The 19,971-nt window shown below is 46.1% G+C and overlaps 1 protein-coding gene across 5 annotated transcripts in view; it reads right to left on the bottom strand.

Moving 5' to 3' along the window:
• CELSR1 (cadherin EGF LAG seven-pass G-type receptor 1) overlaps positions 1-19,344 on the bottom strand; it is a 169,203-nt gene extending 149,859 nt beyond the window's left edge. For 4 of the 5 annotated variants that reach the window (XM_017811528.1, XM_017811527.1, XM_017811526.1 and 1 more), the window contains exon 1: positions 16,551-19,332. In XM_017811528.1, coding sequence (XP_017667017.1) covers positions 16,551-19,233 — 2,683 coding nt within the window. In that variant the 5' untranslated portion in view covers positions 19,234-19,332. Of the gene's footprint in view, positions 1-16,550 lie in introns of all 5 variants that reach the window. The other variant, XM_017811530.1, reaches the window with a different exon arrangement.
• Positions 19,345-19,971: the final 627 nt, after the last annotated feature.

The following is a 19,971-nucleotide window of genomic DNA, read 5'->3' as shown; positions in this document are numbered from 1 at the left end:
GTGTGAGGGAGCCCTGGGGCTCCTTCCCGCCCAGCACAGCTCCCAGCCACCACCCCCGCTCTGCACCCGCAAGAGCTCTCATCTACAGATCAAACCAGGTTCTCTGGACTGTATTTCTTCTGATTGATCCCAGGGTTTGGGACAAAGTAATCCTGCTGTTCATCTGGCCACATTCTCCCTGCCTCCACCTGGCTCCTCCCAGTCCATTAAGACACAGAACTGGGACTTTATGCCTCAAGAGAGGTGGAAATCCCAGCGTGGTGAGTATCTTTAACAAAGGAATGCCAGAGAGGAGTAAGAGGGAGGATGGTGTCAAATCAAAACACAGTCCAAGAGACAGGAAAGCAGTGCCTTTCCTCATTGCACTGCACAAGCCTGGCTTCAGGGAAGCAGTTGCCACACTCAACAAAAACGCTGAATAATTACAGGTCACTTAGCCCAGAGGGCGGCCTATTGCACAAAGTCCTCTGTAAAGGTTTCCACACAAACGACTGGTTTGAGCTTATTTGGTCAACTTTAATGACGGTGATGGCAAAAAGGGAGCCCCACGTGCAAGTACACAAGCTTAGTGTCAGTGGCTGCCTTGTAGTAACACGGTTGTCCTTGTCCAGAGCCCCCGGGCAATTAGGTGTCAGCCACACACAGCCACCCTTTCCTCTGACTGTGGCTGACAGGGACTTCATGGGTCTTCTCCAGTGTCTCCAAAGAGCAGCAAACCAAAGGGAGATAATGATTTCACAACCATGACAGCCCATTTCCCAACTCTGAGCATTTTTATACACACAAACCATTGCACGAGCCTGATGCTCATGAGTCACCCTGTTTAGTTTGACTCTCTCCTCTGCTCCTTCATGAACACAAGCCAGCACAGGCCAAATCCTACCCAGTTGATACTGTCTCGTGAAATCAATTACAGGTAGCTGCTTCTCAGATTGCACAGCCCTTGGATGCAGCCAACGACCTGGTGAGGGAACACATGTGGATACATCCTTCACACACAGTTTGTCCTCATCCATTTTTTCCCATCCTCTGTCTCTTCTAAAAACACATATTGTCAACCCCATGGTTCTGAGCAAACAAAGGGGGGGGGAAGAGAAAAAGAGAACAAGTGTGGACAAAGCTCAAGGTAGCTCTAGATAAAATGGTGCTTGAAGTCCCAGCAGCCTTCTCAGAGCCACCTCTCTTTTCCCTCTTCTAGCAACATGCCCATTGGTGGGGCTGCACCCATCTTTGCAAAGACATAAGCCTTTTTTTTTTTTTGAAGCGTAGCCAGAGTTACAAGTGCAATCCTCTGAAGCCAGCAAAGTTTCCTAAAGTGTGAGAGAGGCCAGAGACCAGGCTTTTCTGTTCCTCCTCTTTGTTCAGATCAGGAATTTGCAATCCAAATCCCAGCCACACCAGGGCAAGCAATGAGCCTAGCTGCTGTAAGAAGCATCTTAAAGAGTCCATGAGGCTGTGTGCCAAGGAGCTGCTGCGAGACAAGGTGAACTGAGCTCAAAAAAAATCCTGTATGTATATAACACCATTAGGATAGCAAATAAAAAACCTGTCCTGCAATGCAAAGGAATGTGATAGTTCCCAACTGCTCCCCTATAGCTGGGAAGAGTCCTTGAAATATTAACAGGGTTATCAGCATTCACTTATCGGTTACAGTAGTGCTTAGATAATTCAAAGGACTGAGCCAGAGCTCATAAATATGTACACTTTCTCACTACAAAACTCTTATTATCAGAGAATTTGTTACCTTTTTTAACTGAAATTTGTTAATCTTTTGAATTAATAAACCTAGAAAGGCAGCACTGATAGGGAAAAAATATTCAGTTGTTTGTTTTTGCATCCATTTATTACTATTTTTCTTGTGCTCTGTGTGTTTTCAAGACAGGTGTTTTTAAATATGTTTATGGAATCTCCTAAGATTTTGATGTTGGTAAAATACAGCTGCATTTTGCATTACAAAATCTGTGGCCGGTTCAAGCTGTAGAACTTTTAGATGGTGGAACTTCACGCAAATGAAAGCTGGGAGTTTTGTACCCAAAGAAGAGAGTGGTGAGTGCTGACACTCTTGCCTACATGGGGTGCTGAGTATTGCACACAGAGCACTGGAACAAATTTTTCAATTAGTTTGAGTCCATGTTGTCACACAGGCTTGAGGGAGGGACAGTACAATCTCTTCATAAGTTAAAAGGACTTTCTAGAAACTTTCTACCTTCCAGAAGGGACAACAAGCATGGCCAAAATTATATAATATCTCCTCCAAGAAGAAGCAGCAGAGAACCCACCAAACCAAGGGCAGAGCCTAACCCCCCCTAACTACTGGCTCCTCTTTTACACCATCCCTCGTGCCTGTCCAAGCATGTGCTGAACTGCTCCAGCACAAGGTAAAAAAATTCTACTCAACCCCCCCCCCAATAAATTAGTATTTTTCTTTAGGCTTTGGCTGGAAATGCACAGCAGCTCTAAGCTAAATTAAGGGTTGGTTATCACAGCCTTCCTCCTCCTCTGCACTGGAACTCATACTGCATTGATCTATTTCTTCACACTAAGTCAGAACTTTTTTGTCTGCTTGTTTTTATTGTTAGTTTGGCTTTTTGTCAACTTTCATCCTCCCTTGCANACTCATTTGATGGTTCTCCATGCTAAGTCAGAAGTTTGTTTTGTTTTGTTTTTTTTTAATGGCAGATTGGCTTTTAGAAACTTGGTGCATGGAAACAGCCCAGCACAAGGTCATACAGCTGATGGGAAGCAAAGGACTGTAACAGCCAGAAGCAAGATTGGCTCAGATTAGCTGCAACTTGCAGCCTGTGACTTTTGTGAATAACTGCCAGCCCCATTCATCTATCTGTTGAACCCCTCACTTTGTGGATTTTTTACCTTCTTTTGATACCAAGTTTAGGAGAAAATAGCAATGCTGCAGCCAACACACAGCAACTTACACAAACTCAGGCAGTTCAAAGGGCTAATTGCACTTACAGTTTGTTAATATGTGTGTTTAATTTCTGTAGCAAAAAGATGACAGGAAACAATTTTCCCACCAGCAAGTTCAATTTTCTATTCAAGGAAATGTGTTGTATATACATAATACTACTTATAAACTATCCAACTTATTAATTTATCTAGATTCATTTTAAACTCAGTTACACTTCTTTGGATCCCTTCACAGAGAGGTCGTCCCAGAAATTTGATTCCCTGAAGGTTTCAAAGTGCCCTCTAACATCCCACCTAAACATTGAGTGTGTTCACTTACAGATTTGTTCCTTTAAATTGCCCTGCTCCTGTTTTCCATAAGTACTTCAGGGAGGTAGGTAGCAATCATATGAAAGATGCAACCTTCTACCATAAATAATATCTCCAGTAAAACAAATTCTCTGTTCCCCAATTTGTCCTCTTTACAATACACATGAACTTTTCTTGACTAGGAACTATCAGAATTGTACAGAGATGAGCTATTTGCAGTGCCTTGTACAACAGGATGTAATACTTCACTTTATTTAAAAAACCCATCTCACTTATTAATCTCTGCAGTGGAAGCCCCATGCATCAATGCATTTTTTGGCTGGTCTGTTGCTTTCATCTTTCTGAACCAACTCAAACACAGAGACAGTAGGGAGGCAAGAAAATTAAGTCGCCTAAATAGCATATTTTCAGAAAACAGAGTAATTTTCCATCCAAATATTTAAAAAGCACTTTCAGTACTACTTCAGTTGGTGGAAGGCCCATCTCCAAAGAGAGGGCAGTGTGATCCTGGCACATCACACCCAGGTAACTTCTTCAGAGAAGTAGCAGCAGTGCCTCCAAACAAGCAGCAACACGGGATCCAACCAAAGGAAAAGCAAGAGGTGCTGAAATGCCATCACATGGAAGCTAACCTGTTCCAAGAGATTTTGTGACTCATAAATTATCACAGAGAAAATTAAATGCTACAAAATGCCTAAGAACAGAAATGGAAAATTATGTCTAATAAGGAACAGAAACAGTGGTGGTTTCTTAGTGTGGGATTATTAATGATAGTTCTTTCCAAAAGGGATTAAATTACCCTGAAGCTCTAACAGATCAGCTTCTCATTCGCTTGCATAGCTGGAAGCCCCATGACCAAGGTGCCTACACCAGATGGCCTCTCCCACTGCATCATGAGAATGGACCAGGGGTTCAACAGCGAAAAACCCATCCCCAGGATAGACCACCAGCTAATTAGCTGCTGACTGCCACAGGTGGGATGCAGGAAGGGATGACACTGGTCACAAAACTAGTCAGAGGCCTGGTTTGGATAATCACAATAGAGTAAAAGAGAAAATTACTGCAAAAAGGAAGAAGCACTGGAAATGCAAATGAAGATACGTGGCTGTAAAATCATCAGACTGAGCTCTCTGTAGAATACAGGGACAGATTCAGTGACCCTCTGGGAGTCTTACCTGATGAATGAGCCAAGAATACGCCTTGCCGGGTATTAGGCAGTGTCATGTAATATGACTACAGCAGTAAAAACAAAGGCTCTACAGTGCAAAGAACAACACTGTGAATTTCACAACTGCTGAAATCTCAGCCTGATTTCTTTAAAGTTTGGTTTCATCACTGGAACAAAATTTAATTAGTCTTTTCTTATTAGTCACTTATATAACTTCATTTAAATACCTGAAAACACACCATATCCCAAATGTATGCAGCATTAAAACAGTAAAATGCCACCCTACATGATCAGTATGGGATTTGTAGAGGGAAAGTAAAGTTGTTTACCCCATGGGAAGCTTTCCAGACTGACAAACCTTTCAAACTGGCCATCAAAGTTGTTACTTTACTTTCCCTTTAGGCCTTGAAAAGAGCAATGGAATCTTTTAACAGCTACAGACTGATCAAAGAGAAACGGAGCAAAAACCCAGGGAGTCAATGACACCACCTCAGAGCAGGAGAAAGGGCCTCTCCTGGAGGATTTGCCCTAGGGGAAAAAAAGGGATGGATACTCAACTGCCAGAAGGGGTGTGAAGAATTTTATCCGATCATCTCAGCACCTCAGCTTCAGCCCAGTCTGGTGCAGGTTGGCTGAGATAAAGAAGTGAATCAGTCATCTCAGCTTAAGAAATCCCCAACCACTTGGCAAGGGACATAGTTTAAAAGTAGACTTTACAAAAGTTCGTAAAACTCTGTCATACAAAACAAACATGTCCATAGAACAGAAAAAATGTCCTTGTCTCTCAGTTCTCACCTGAGTTTATTGCCATTAATCAGTCATGTCCATCAATGCTGTTAGTAGTAAATAGGAATTTCTTAGTTTAAAGCCTCTTAAAGCTGAATAAAGTCCCAGACACTGCTATTAGCTGAGCCATACGGGAGCCGAGGCTCAAAAGAGCGAGCCAGTAAAGGCAACAGCAACTTGTAACAAGGGATAGCAAAAAAAAAAAAATTCAGCCACCATCAATACCCAGACTGTGCCAAATTCCTAGTTCAGGGCACAGATGTTGCTCCCACAGACTGCAAAGACAACAAGCACTAGCACTCAGTGTGTAGTATGCCCTGCAATCTGTAGCTGGACACAGTTGTCCTGTGACTGCTTGTGCTGGTCAGCTCTGTGGGACTGTCACCACCTCATGCCGTGGCTCTCAAGACCCTGTACAAGGAGAGGGGCAAAGGATTGTGGCTCTAAAACCTCTGGAAGCTGCAACCAGCTGCATCACCAGTGATGTCCCACCCCCAGAACTGCCACTGAGAGCACAAGGGCTGAGTGGGCAACGTGTTGGTTCACTGGGAGCATCTCATGGGGCATCCCTGGGAAGGATGGACCCCGCCCTTGCCCTGCACCAATGTACCCACCTAATAGCAAGTAACGGTACAGTGGTCAGAAGAGAGTGAGAGGTGGATGAGAAATCTGCCCTGCCTCCGCAAATGCAAGAGGGAAGGCAGTGAGAAAGGCTGCTGCCACACCATCAGCAAGCACTGTGCCTGGTGGGCAGCTGCCAGCCGGCTCCCAGTGCCTGCCACAGGCACCATCGGCCGGGCCCGGCGCAGTCCCCAGCACTGCTGTCCGGATATCTCTCAGAGCAGTCGCTCAGTCGATGACTGGTGGTTATCCTAATTATTTACAGCAGGTATTACAAGACAGCCCAACAAGATCTCTGCTCTGCACAGCCCTGTACAAACTTGTAGCAGGCAAACAGTGCAGATGTGGCACCTTGCTGCACAACCGCACAAGGCAGACAGATCCAGTGGGATCCAAAGGGAGAGGAGAAGAAAATAAGGAAAAAGGAGAGAGGAACACCAGCATGTTTTCTGTAACAAGCTTTTAGCATCCACCAGGTCCTAAAATATACCCCCGGTTTCCACTCTGCATAACCAGTGCAAACAACCAGTGTCTACTGTCAGCAGCTTGGTCAACAAACCCAGGTGTTAGACTGCCAAACTCAATGCAGAATAATGTCAGGTAGCTTAGTAAGCAGGACCTAAAAGTTAACCTGTCTTACCTGACATTCCAAAAAACTCTTCTCTTTAGCTGGTAACAAATCCTTCTGCAAACACCCTGCAAAACCACCCAGAAGGCACCAGCAGGTTCATGATCTCAAGAAACTGAAGTTAAGATGGGATTTAAACTAGCAGGCAATTATCTGCCAGATGGAGAGCTCATCATGCAGAGCACACATTGCTAAATTACACTGTGCCAGTAAAAGGAGGCCAGCACCAGAAATACACCCCCTGAGAAGGGAAACTGAGTCAACTGATGGGGTAGTTCAACCCAGTCATTGCTGCCAAGAGACCTTTACTACACGTGTTAGGGCAGTGTTGGCCATCTATAGCATCTGCAGGCACATTGCGGGAAAAGCCACCGGATCCAAGCAACAAGCAGCAACATGTTGATAATTACCAGCAAGTCTATCATCATGGCAAACTGCAGTGAGAAAGAGGATTAAACAGTAGGCGAAGATGGGTTGAATTCTGAATACTTAGCAGCGTAATTTAAGCCCGAACCCATGAATCATTCCATAACTGACCCTTTAGCCCATCTGGGGGCCACTCCACATAAAAGCAGAACATTTTTACAAATAGTTAAAGCCAGAATACAAAAAAAATCATCTCTAATCAATAGGAAAGTACTCCATGGAAATTCCCAGGGTTCTTGTTTATTTTACCTTTGAGTTCTCAGGGGAGAAGAATTGAGTTCCTGGCTACAACCAGTACTGACTTAGTCCTGACATGGCCTGAACGGTTCGTGATCCAGCTTTTATTATGGCCTAAGCAGCATCCAGCAGTTGAGGGGCAGACTGCCCATACTGCTGCTTGACCGAAATGGAGGTGCTCATGTACATGAACATGAGCCAGAAAGCTGCCTCTCCAGTGCCCTGTAAGTGTGAGCCTGACTCTGTGGCTTATGACACTTACCAAAGAGATGGGAAACCTGAGTCCCACACCACCTTCTGAACCTTATTTGACTCCTCTTTAATGTATAGCACAGTGAGAGGTCTGACATCAAGGGCTGGAGCCCAGCCCATCTCTGCCCTTGCTGAGTGTCCTGATCACTATGCTGAGTGAAGTGCCCAAGCTGTAGTGGGATGGTATTTCAAGTATTCCCACTTTATAGGACACTTAACTGCCTAAAACAGGATACAGCTGCAGGGAACAGGCACCTATAAGCAAGACCTAAGTTGTGAAAGGTGCCAAATGCCTCTCCCTAGTCATGCTGAGCAGCACCCAAAGTGTCTGGAGGCTGGCAATCATGCTCTGCTAAAGCAAGTAATGCACTGGTGTGGGACAGCTTTTAGGTGACTTAAACTAAATGCAGGTAACTAAATAAATTTTAAAAATAAAAATCACAGCTTGGATGTTCGAGGGCCTCCTTTAGAAATAGAGCCAGCACAAACACTGCTGCAAGCACACAAATAAATGAAGGACTGGGCTGGTTTCTGGAAAGTCCACAAGTGCTACGACAGGAATTCAATGCAATAAGTTCAATGACTTGCTAACATCAGTTTTGAGTAGGGCCAAAGGAGTCTAACCTGTAGCTAGTGAAAGGAAAGAGCAAACCCAACCAACCCAACAGTTCTTCTTACTCATGATGTGTGCTCTGGTGGCATGGCAGCTACAGAGAACCACCTTGAGTACACTTGCTTCCAAATTCAACAGCCCCTTGGGATTTAACAGCAAAGACAGACTGCTAGGTGCTGGTCATCATGTCTATGACACTCAAATCTCGTAACATAGTCCCTGCTTTGCCCCTTTTGGTGGGATCCAGAAGCTTTTGCTTCTTCCTGAAACTGGACCTAGCCCACAGACTTCATGGTAGGCAGGAGATGCCGTGTTGACAGTGGTTGTTATCAATGGACTCTTCTCCCTCCTTCAAAAAGCACTGAAATATTTTGACCCTCTGCGTCATTACCAAAAGTGCTGGAGACCTGATGGAATGTAGCATCTATCACACGCTGGGCAATGGTGTTGAAAACAGAATACTTTCCTTTGTATTTGATAAGCATAACAAGTCTATGTTTATTATGTGGTCCCCTGAGGATTTATTACAGGTTTACAGTTTCATTTATTTGCTTTTTTTGTGCTTGGCAAGTGTAAACACTGGAATAAATACGAAGGTGGTTACAGCTTAGCAGCATTAACGACTTGTTGAAACAAAGTCTGAAAGTTTTTCTTTACAGCAAATCCTACCTTTCTGTCTAAGAGCTTCTTTTTCAAGTGTGAAGATCATCTTTCTGAAGTATTTTAAAATTTTATTTCTTTGCTGAATGCCAAATCCTCATAAAAGCATACTTTTCCCTATGATTCACTCAAACTCTTGACAATATTTAAAGTATATCCTAATATTATTCATGGCAAAACATTTTCCTGTTGGCAAATTATAGCCTCCCCCATCTTTTCTATCTAGTCTGCTAAGCCTGTTACTACAGGTAGTTTGCTGTAACAGAAATAAATCCAATCAACCCTACAAAAGGAAACAAACCCTTCCGTTCTGGAACACACATTCAGGGTGGGTTCATCCCACTGAACTTCAGCCACCTAACAACAAGGCAATCAGCCCAAGTCAGTCACTTATGTTCCCTCTTTAATGAGTGGGGTGAGATGGACATTTTCAGTCAACAGCCCTCCTGCTTATCAACCAGTCATGGCTGCAGCTTACATTTGAAGAGATGTAGGGAGATGATCATGGTAGGAGATAAAAAAATGTGACCGAAAGAGCCAAGCTGTACCTTTGATAATGCTGTTTCAATCCAACGAAATCAATACATTGCAATTCATTCTTAAGGCAAGTGTATGCACCCAGGTCTTACAAATTAAAAAAAAAGAAAAAAAAATGTGTTAGGCAAATCTCACCAAATCTCAAAATTTTCCATAAAGATTACATCCTGCCCCTTTTGGAAACTTGTGTTACATCTATAAATAGTTCAGTGTTTTTCAACACTGGAAAAAAGAGTTCCACTGGGGTGGGGGAAATAATAACACTGTCATTTGTCACAGAAATACAAACTGGCAAAACTGAATTTAATTAGGTTTGAGATGTTCTTTGTTTCAAATGGACAACCACTGTGAACAAAGCTTTGAAGAACTGAGCCCCACATCAACTTACTCTGTACTTTGATTTATGCAATCGTTTGTCCAAATAGTCTTAAAAGAAGGAGCAGACAACAAGAAAGCCTATCATTCAGAAAAGACAGCACCACCATGCTTATTTCTTAAATGGCAAAGTAGATGTCAGAGTAGTTGGGAGTACTATTTTACCTAAAACCATCATAATTCCCACAAAAATCAGGACAGAAAAACTGTAACATGGAAGATTGCCAAAGACTGTCATTAGATCTGATCTGAATACCTTCAGGTCTTCTAACCCTCCCACATTTCCTAAAGACTTCCCATAGATATTTTTGGAAATCCCAAAGGAAGCCAAGAGAGATGCTGCCCAAATCCTGCAGCTTAGGTAACACTGAGGTAAGCAGGTAAGTTGTGATGTTACCTCAAGCACACAAACACAGTGAGTTTGTCCTCCTAGGGCTTACAAAAGAGAGGGTGCAGGGATGGAGAGCACAGATCTTGTGTCTTGACATTTGATCTTTCCCTTACTCATTCTCCATGCATGAGCATTACAGATAGAGTTGCCTACGCTGCTAAATATTGTAAAGGTATTTGCATATAGGTTTGAAGAGGTTTCTGCTTCACATTTGCTTGTTTCCTGCCCCAACTTTCAGAGCAGTCACATTTTCAGGGTCTTTGTATCAGTGTCACCTGACCCACGAGGGAATTGAGTGGCCCAGTGACATCACAAGTTGAAACTGCACTACTTATATGTACTCTACAGCTCATTGCTGCCTGTACTCAAAATAACCAGATGAAAGTGAGCTCAACTATGCCAATGTATGTAGCAGCTACACATCTGGCTGAACTGGAACAGCTGCCTTAGGTGTGGCATGCTCTAATGTGCTCCTGGACCAATGTACCCTGAGCACCCAGCCAGCTCAAACACTGGAGACAACCTATCAGCTGCAGGGGTGTCTGACAGACCTGCTGCACACTCCAAGAAGGAGGCAGAAGATCATGGATGAGTCACTCCAAAACTTCCTTGGAGATGCTGGGAGATCACAGGATGCCAAGATGCTTTTACCCAGATGCTCTGACCAGACTGGTGGAAATGTGAGGATGCCTGGGTTCCCATCCAAGCATCTGCTAAGTGTCTCTCAAACACCATATAGAAGAGCAGTGAGCACAGTATCTACTTTCACCTAATGTTATACTTCAAAACCTAACATTACATTCCTCAGCTGTGGAATGTCTTAGAAAATCCATTCAGCTCACAGATGGGAGTCAACAACGGAAGGGAATTCCAAGGTATTAAGTATATATACTGAAGGAAAATTGACTATTCAATGATCAAATATAAAATTATAAGCTTTATCAGTAGCCAGCCACTTCCTCAGGTAGCGCTTTGGATGTTGGAGGTAATGAAGTATAAAATCCCCCTGCATTACATCACCTACTTTCCCCACCACTACTTCTACTGCAGGCTCACTATCATCCTAACAGCGAAACTTAGAAAACTTCCTGTATTCTAAACAAAGGGTTCTTTTGCCATTACCTTGACAACAATTCAATGTTTATTCTGTATTTGGCAGTTTGCAGCAGGTTCTGCAACCCCAGCCTAAATCAATTCTGAACTGCAAGGAAACATGTGACCAGAAAAACAGAAGAGAGGATTCTTCTCAACCTGCAAGTGCAGGTCAGAAGTAAGAATACTTCAGTGACTTCTAAGAGTCCCACTTCTAAGAGGAAAGCAAATCACAAGGGAATACAGCAAGGAAATCAATTCTTTAATACACCCTGAAGCTGAAAAACTAATCAAAAAATATAAAACAATTACTAATCCAATTAAAAAGATGGTTATTACAACTCTCCTCATTTGTAAATAATTTGAAAAATCGGGAAAAAAGTTTTCAGGTAATCCCACCATCATACTTCTCTACATTTAATTTCTTTCTTGTGAGATTTGTTATCCAGCAAAGAACTTTATCCCTCTCCCATCTCCAGTCTCATTTTTCTTATACCTTCTCCTTGCTACCCTTGTCTCTCTCTTTCCCAGAAATTGCTGAGAAAAGTATCAACGTTTTATTTATTTACAGACAGAAATGTTTTATCTCAGTAAAAAAATTACTTTGTCAGTCAGCCGTCCACTAAATATTTTCTCCTCATTGCCATAGATTTTTCCTGTTTTTTGAAACAAAAATACACCAATCCTATGAAATCCAGGGATGAAGAGGAAGGAAACCCATAGGAAAGCAACAAGGCTGTCACAGCTTTTTATCAGCTGGAACAGATCATCCAGCTAGAAAGGGAAAGTCACATTCCAGCAGGCTGGAGGGACACACATCTAAAATGCATCTTGCCTATAGAACAGATTAGAATATAGAACTTTTATGGATGCAATAAAGGATAAAGGTAGCCACTGAAGATCCAGGAGCTACCCTGACTTTAAATGATAGTCACTACTCTTGATTTGCTATTTTAGGAAAATAAATGCTAATGTTCAAAATCACTGCTACTAGCTATTATCAGTCATCCTTCACTTCTGCCCCACTTAACACGTCACATAAGGACTGGGGATACAATCCTGCAGCTTGCCGTATCATGGCATCTTTCTAAACAGGTCCCTCATCATTTTTTCCCAAGCCTCTGCAGCCTTTGAGCCACTGCTTTCTCTCCCCTCGCTGTAGCATGGGATGCATGAGCGAAGTGCAAGTGCCCAAGGTCCCCAGGAATGCCAGTGTGCAAAAGCCCTGCGGCCACGGGACAGGCTGAAACACCTCCTTGTACGAGGAAGGAGGGAAGTGAGGATTATCCACCCATCCATTTTTATCATCTCCTAATTGTATAACCCACGGGGATCCCTACCACAGTTGCCTGCAGGAAGGTGTTTCCCTGGGAAGGAGGCCATGAAGAGCAGTTTGGGTGCTAACTGACCCTTGCTGGTCCTAAAAGGAAGTCCTCAGAGGCAGCCAGAAGCACCACTCCCAAAAGAACCAGCCACCCTGCAGATCTGCCCCCCAAAGCATGATCTGTCCTGATGCCCAAAGGCAGGGGCACAAGGCTAGGGTGCACCCTGACGCTGCCAAGGTGCCTGGCCCACATCCTGAGTGCCCAGAGATGTCCCTGTGCTTACAAGGATGCCTTTCCACTCAATTTTTCTTTTTCCCTTTAATCTCACATCTTCACAAACATTAAGTAATCTCCCTAGTGCCTTGTATCTCAGCACACTTGTGGCCTCACCAAAGGGCTGCACCAAAGTATTGCATCATCTGTTACATTTGTATGGAGAAGGCACAGACCTGGAGATTCAGGATCATTAGCATAATGACTTTTAAATTAGAATCATAATGAAGATCCTTTACCAAGCTCTGAGTAAAAATTCCCAAAGTTGATTGCAACACAAACGACCTCTATGTTAATTTCTATTTGCTGATAGTCAATAACCTCACTGAATGCCACTGGAGATTAAAAGCTAAAGAAATGTAAAAGACGATACTTGAGCTTGCACGCCCTCAAAAATGCTTGGGTGTCTATCCCTCACTGTCCGAGGTGCACCACCTTCCCAAAATTGTATATTTTATGTTGCATAATGATATTTTATATTTATCTGGACCACTCAAAAGGTGTAGCATCCAGTCAGGTTGGGCTTTGTCTGCACTGTTGATTTAGGCTGGGTTCCCAGAGGAGTTTGCACACACATCTATTGTATCCCACTGAGCTGTCACTGATGATAAGTGGGACTACTTGTGGCAGCACAGCCAAGCAGGTGCCAGCAGCGTTTGCAATGTGATACCCAGGAAAACTTGTGCAACATCTGTGCAAAGCTGAGGTTCCTACCAGCCTTTATCCCAGCCCTGGCGGGTACTGCAGTATAATTTGCACAAGCAAATGTAATGTGACTTGAGCAATGTTTTACTCATTTTTGATCAAATAAATCCCAACTTAACATTCTCGTGAACAACAAGGAATCGTATTTAACCATCCTGTCAGTTTACGCCATGTATTTATTAATAACACTAAGAAATCACAGACTGATTGACTCTCAACCACCTGTTTTAGAAGCCCAGCGTAAGATCTTGGAAAGCAAGGGCAGGATTTCAGTAGGGTCCAGATTTCACCCCAGTTGTTGAAACAATAACAATGACACAATGTGCAGGCATGGGAATATAAGGTCAAGCTCTGCCTTTCTGTAGGAAGGCCTTGAAGGTACACCAGAAAAACGAGAACGTGCCTTTTTAAGGAACGACTGGAGCACCTGTGGATTACTTTCATGCAAAAAGGGTCCGGTTTGTTCACTCAGACAGCTCTGCACAGACACTCAGAGAAATTCACTTCAAAAGAGACTGACTTCAAAAGCTCCTTCCCAACCCAAAGCAAAATGCTAATATACACACCACCCACACTCCTCCCTCCTCCGCCTAGGTTGTTTCCTGACTGGCTGTGGGGGCACAGCCGACAGGTATCCCAACGGTACTGCAGCACCAGGGCAAGGGCAGAGCCACACACGCCTCGAGCCTGCCCCAGCAGCCCACCATCCCATGGAACTTCTGACAATGCTGACATGAAACTTCTGATGGTTTTATGAAGCCTATTAGCTCCATTTGCTTGGTCTTCATGATTCTTAAATTTTGTTTATATGCAGAAGGACATGCTTATTTGAATAATCATCAAGCCAAATGAAAGACTGCTGGATTTAGCCACGTATCAGTGTCTCAAATTCAATTGTGTAGCACTGCACACATTCACCTGCTTCTGCAGCACCACACATCGCTAGTTGGAAGTAAGATTTTTATAGCACCAGTGTTACTTCCGACTCATATACAGATCAAATTCCCCAAGTTCATAAAGAGTTCTAGTCCTTCCCTGACCTAAGAGCAGCTGTGAGTAGGGGAGGACTTTGTGTTTGTCTGGGTTGAGAGGTTAATGGCTACTGCATAGACACATTTTTTTCAGTTAACTGGCAGGTCAGTTTAGCAGATGATTTGCAGGTGTTTTGCAACACAGAGATAACCCTGTGGAGTACTTCTGTCTGAGCTTCTTCTCTGTCTTTTTTTTTTTTTTAAACTGCATCAGATAAACCAGAGAAAGCAGACAGGTGAGACTTTCATGGACTAATCACACAACGCCAAACCCTGCCCCTTCAATTTCCACACGGCAAACTTCTCCAAAAAAAAGGTCAAATGTAGTTCAGTGTTTGCCAAAGTTATTTTAAAATCTTAGCCATAAAAAGCTTTTAACCTTACAAATATCTCAAGACACACAGTAGACAGTACCATTTCGATGAACATCACAGCAGAGTTTCAAAGTTCACACTTGCACAAAACATGAAAATTATGCTGGAATTACCAATCTTCTGCATAAGAAAACAGCTCTTCATTCCTACCTGAGACTTCACCCACTTCAATTGCATATATTATTACACTGAGAAAAGAATAGTTCATGTCACCTAGTTTTCTGTTCTAAACATATGCTTCACCTCATCTAATGAAACAACATTTCCAAGCTTTGTGCTCCAAGATGAATTCTTATCTTCTGCTACTAGATAAAGAGCTACTGGTTCAAACAGACAGCGACCACGCAATCACCTGTACCTTAATCCAAATGTTTTTCTTCAAGGTCACAAGCCTAATGTCTATTTTTCCTGCAAGTCCTCACAGAACATAGAAACAGCATTTATGAGCTACCTTATAAGCTGCCCCCCAGCATTTTGGAAGAACCAGAAGTGGCTTGTCAGGAGATACAATGCAGCAAAATCAGTCAGCTCAGTCAATATCAGTTTTATTTTTCTGAAGCAAAAAGGACCTCAAGCCCATAAGCACAAGGGAGAGTGCAGTTCACTCTTCCAAGGCCTTGCTGCACGCTGTGGCTACTTACAGTAAAACAAGCACTGCTGGGATTATGCCACAGTTTGATTATTATTTTTCTAAATAGAACCATCCAAAAAGAAGCATTTCCCCAAGTGTCATGTTATCTACCTAGTACTTTGAGCTTTTTTTTTCTTTCCAAAAATAACACAAATATTAGTTTTAGTTTGCAGAGAGAGGCAGCAAGGAACGTATCTGGTTAAACCTCTGAAAGTCAACAGAAATATGGGATCAAGTCCACAGTAAACTTTATAGAGTGTCACCTGCAGAGGAAATTACTCATTGCATGATTGATGCCACAATTAGAGGCATAAAAAGTAATTCCTTGATAAACAAGCAACTGAGCAGAAAAGGAATAATATCCTAAGAGCATGTGCTCAGATAAAAGTATATACTGTATGATACCGAACAATCTTCACACACACAGAAACACAAATTCTTCAACGAAATTAACAGCACAGTATCGCTCCCTCTCCCCTCCCTCCCCGCAACAGCCCTGATTTTGGGGCTGCATTTGGCCAGCATCTGCCCCTAGTGCCACTAAAACAACTCCAGTGCAATTAACCATGTTACACAGCTATCACACAGCCATAACTCATTGCTTTCAGAGCTGCCATTTCCCATAGGAGTGCGGGCCAGCAATGCAAACTAGCTAGCACAGCTCCACCAATGTCACATCCATCCAGGCCACACCAGATCTGGCCCGAGGTCTAAGGATCTTCCAGCCAAACCTCCGGGTACACACAAGGGAGTAAATGTGTTTTGTTGCTGAAAAAGCAAACATATCAAATGTCAACTTTTTTTTTAGATGCAAGAAAAGAGGGAGGGGAGATGGCATTAGAGATGGCATTCCCTACATCTCTGCAAGTTACATCATTTACTACCTTTATGGAACCACATCAGAAAAGCTGCAGCCAAGGTACCCCCTCAGCTGAGGGAGTATGTACCCTGCCATGCACACTTTTATTTATTTACCCTTGTGATCCATGTTTACTAAACAACTTCAATGCGCCACTTCAATCCACAGCACATGGGCTTGATACATTTTTGTGGTTCCCCTCCAAAACTTTCACATATTAACTGCTGCTTCAGGAAACCAAAAGCTGCACACTAATCTGCAAGTGGGTTATTTCTGCCCGTGCCCCCATACTGGTCTGACAAGCAGAATAACGTTCTCAAACGCTTGCTTACCTGAGACTGACACTTTCATAAGGGCTTCCAGGGGTCTGTTGTTGTCCAGATCGCGACTGAGTTTGAGTTCCCCAGTGGCAGAGTCCAAAAGGAGCAAGTTTAATTCATTGCCTTGCACAAAGGTGTAAGCCAAGCTGTCAGACACATCGGGATCATGAGCTGGGATCTTGCCAATCACACCAGAGGGAAAGCTGTTGGACTTGTTGGTCACATAGTTATTGAAGAGGATCTGGAAGTCCTGCAGCACGGGTGGGTTATCATTCTGGTCCAGGAGGCGGATGTGCACTGTTGCTCGGCTCACAAGAGGGGCTGAAGTGGCCTGCACCACAATAACGTACTCTGTCCGGCTCTCATAATCCAGGTCCATTAGGGCTGTGAGGTCTCCATTGAGCAAGTCCAGTTGGAAGACCTCAGGGATGTTCCCCTCTACAATCTGGTACATGATTTGAGCATTGGTCCCCTCGTCAGGATCAGCTGCACTAATCCGTGCTACAATAGAGCCCACAGGGCTGTTCTCCTCCACAAAGATGTCAAATTCATCCTTCTCAAAGACAGGGGGGTTGTCGTTGATGTCCAGCACAGTCACCTGGATATCCACAGAGGCTTTCAGTGGTGGGCTGCCCCTGTCCACAGCAAAGGCCCGCAGGCTGTAGACAGCCACGTTCTCACGGTCCAGCTTGCGCAGTGTGCGTATCACTCCAGAAGTGGGTTCAATGTAGAAGTCTCCATCTCCATCGTCACCACCTTGGAATGTGTAGAGGAGACGTCCATTGAGGCCTGAGTCACGGTCGGTGGCAGACAGCTGCAGGACACTGGTGGAGAGCGGCACATCCTCAAAAACCGAGCCTTGGTAGCGGTCGCGCAGGAAGCGGGGTGCATTGTCATTGGCATCCAGGATGAGGATCTCAACGTACGTGGTGTCTGATTTCTGTGGGATGCCATTGTCATGGGCTGTAATGGCCAACGTGTAGGAGGCCTGGTCCTCATAGTCCAGTTCCATCAAGGTGGTGATGGTGCCTGTGTCAGGGTCAATGCGGAACTGGGGGATGTTATCGTCCAGAATATAAGTGATTCTTGCGTTCTCCCCCGTGTCTTCATCAGTGGCACTGATGGTGACAATGGAGGTGCCAATGGGCTTGTCCTCGCTGACACTCACTGTGTAGTGGGAGCTCTGGAAGACTGGGCGGTGTGTGTTGGCATCTGTGACATTGATGAAGACCTGGACAGTGTCAAAACGAGTGCCATCAGAGGCAGTGACTGTGAGCACATACTGCCTTTCTTGCTTGTAATCCAGGGGCAAGGCCAGTGTGATCAGCCCCCCTCCACTTTGACTGGTGATGGCAAAACGGTTTCTGGTGTTGCCACTGGTGATCTGGTAAGTTACAACGCTGTTAACGTCTCTGTCCACTGCTGTCAGGGTCAAGACACTGCTGCCCACAGCTGCATCCTCGTTCAGTCTGAGGTGATACACCTTTTCCGTGAAGGTGGGGTTGTTGTCGTTCACATCCAGGACAGTGATGGACACACTGGCTGAGGAAGTCATGACTGGTATGCCATGGTCCCTGGCCTCCACCCCAAAGTGATAGTTCTCCACAGTCTCTCGGTCCAGCTCTGCAGCCACAGTGATCCACCCTGTGCTGTTGTTGATTTGAAAAGGGAACGCAGAGTCACCTGCTATGGGGGCACCTCCGGTGGATGGTGCCATCTCTATGAGTTTGTACTCCAAGCGGGCATTCTCTCCAGAGTCAGCATCCACAGCCTGGATGTGCAGCACCGAGTAGCCCAGCGGAACATTCTCCAGCACTGTAGCCTGGAATGGAGTGCTCACAAAGATGGGGGCATTGTCATTCACGTCCACAACCTGCACTGACACCATGCCACTGGAGTTAATCAAAGGAGGTCTGCCCCCATCCTGGGCTTTGATACGGAGTGTGTACTCCCGAATAGTCTCGTAATCCAGAGGGTTGATCAGGTCGATGGCGCCAGAGAAAGAGTGAATATAGAACTGGCCCTTCAGGTTGCCACTCACAATGCTATAGTGCACCTGGGCATTGCTGCCCCGGTCCCGATCTGTGGCCTGTACCTGCAGTATCTGGCTGTTCACTGGGGCATCCTCTGGCACCTGGACCAGGTAGCGCTTCTCACTGAACTGAGGGTAGTTGTCATTCTCATCCTCTACAGTGATGTGCACCATAGCCGTGGCACTGCGTGGTCCTGGGTCCTTGCCCTGGTCATTGGCTTCCACCACCAGGTGGTACTCAGAGACCTCCTCACGGTCCACTGGGGCTCGAGTCCTCACAACCCCAGAACGTGGGTCAATCTCAAAGACCCCATCACCAGCTCCTGGCTCCAGCAGGCGGTAAAGCATGTTGGCGTTGGCTGGGGCATCACCATCGGTGGCGCGAATGGTCAGCACCTCGTAACCCACCTCCAGGTTCTCTCGGATGCTTTCCCGGTACTCAGGTTGCTCAAACACTGGTTCGTGGTCATTGGTGTCACTCACGGTCACTGTCAGGTAGGTGGTGGCCGAGCGGCGACGCGGGGAACCGTGGTCGGAGGCGGTCACCTTCAGCACATGGGTGTCTTTCGTCTCCCGGTCCAGGCTGCGGGCAGTGACCACACTGCCTGTCTCGGTGTCGATGGAGAAGTAGTCGTTGGAGCGCTCGTCAAAGAGCGCCTCCATGGAGTACGCCAACCTGCCGGCTTCCCCCTCGTCGGGGTCCTGGGCCCGCAGCACGATGACCGCCGTGCCGGCCGGTTCGTTCTCGGGGATGGAGACCTGGTAGCTGGGCAGCTGGAACTGCGGGGGGCTGTTAAGGCTCCGCACCCGCCGCGCTCCCCGCCGCCCGCCGCCCTCCTCGCCCGGCAGCGGGGCGCAGCCGGCGGCGGCCCCGCGGGGCTCGTTGGCCGCCCGGTGCCGGGCGCGGCGCGGGCAGGGGCCGCTGCCGCCGCGGGGCCCGCGGGGCTCGGCGGGCGGAGCGCGGCGCGGCGCGGTCCCCGCCGCCCTCAGGCGCCCGGCGGGCGGCAGCGCCGGAGGCTCGGCGGCGGCGGGACGCCTCGCGGCCCCCGCGGGCAGGTGGAGCGGCGGGGCGGCGCGGGGCGGCCGCGGGTCCCCGCCGCCCGCTGACGCCAGGGCGCAGAGCAACGCGGCCCAGGACACGCAGGCGGCGGCGGACAGCAGCCGCGGCATCTCCGGAGCTCAGCGGGCAGCGGGGCCGGGCAGCGGGCTGCCGCACAATCCATCCACCCGCCGGGTCGCCCGCCCGCCCGCATCCATCAGCCGCCGCCCTGGCCCCCCCGCCGCCCTCGCCGCCCGGGCACCACCGGCCCCGAGCCCCGCGCCCCGTCCCGGTCCGTGGGCAGCGGGCTGGAGAGCTCCAACTTTTCCACCTTAAACTTTGAAGTGAGTTCAAAATGGCTC

Source organism: Lepidothrix coronata, unplaced genomic scaffold (assembly GCF_001604755.1).
Source record: "Lepidothrix coronata isolate B3197 unplaced genomic scaffold, Lepidothrix_coronata-1.0 Scaffold32, whole genome shotgun sequence".
NCBI classification, from domain to species: Eukaryota; Metazoa; Chordata; class Aves; order Passeriformes; family Pipridae; genus Lepidothrix; species Lepidothrix coronata.
Note: the sequence above shows the minus strand (reverse complement) of the source record. Positions and strands in the feature narration are given on the sequence as shown.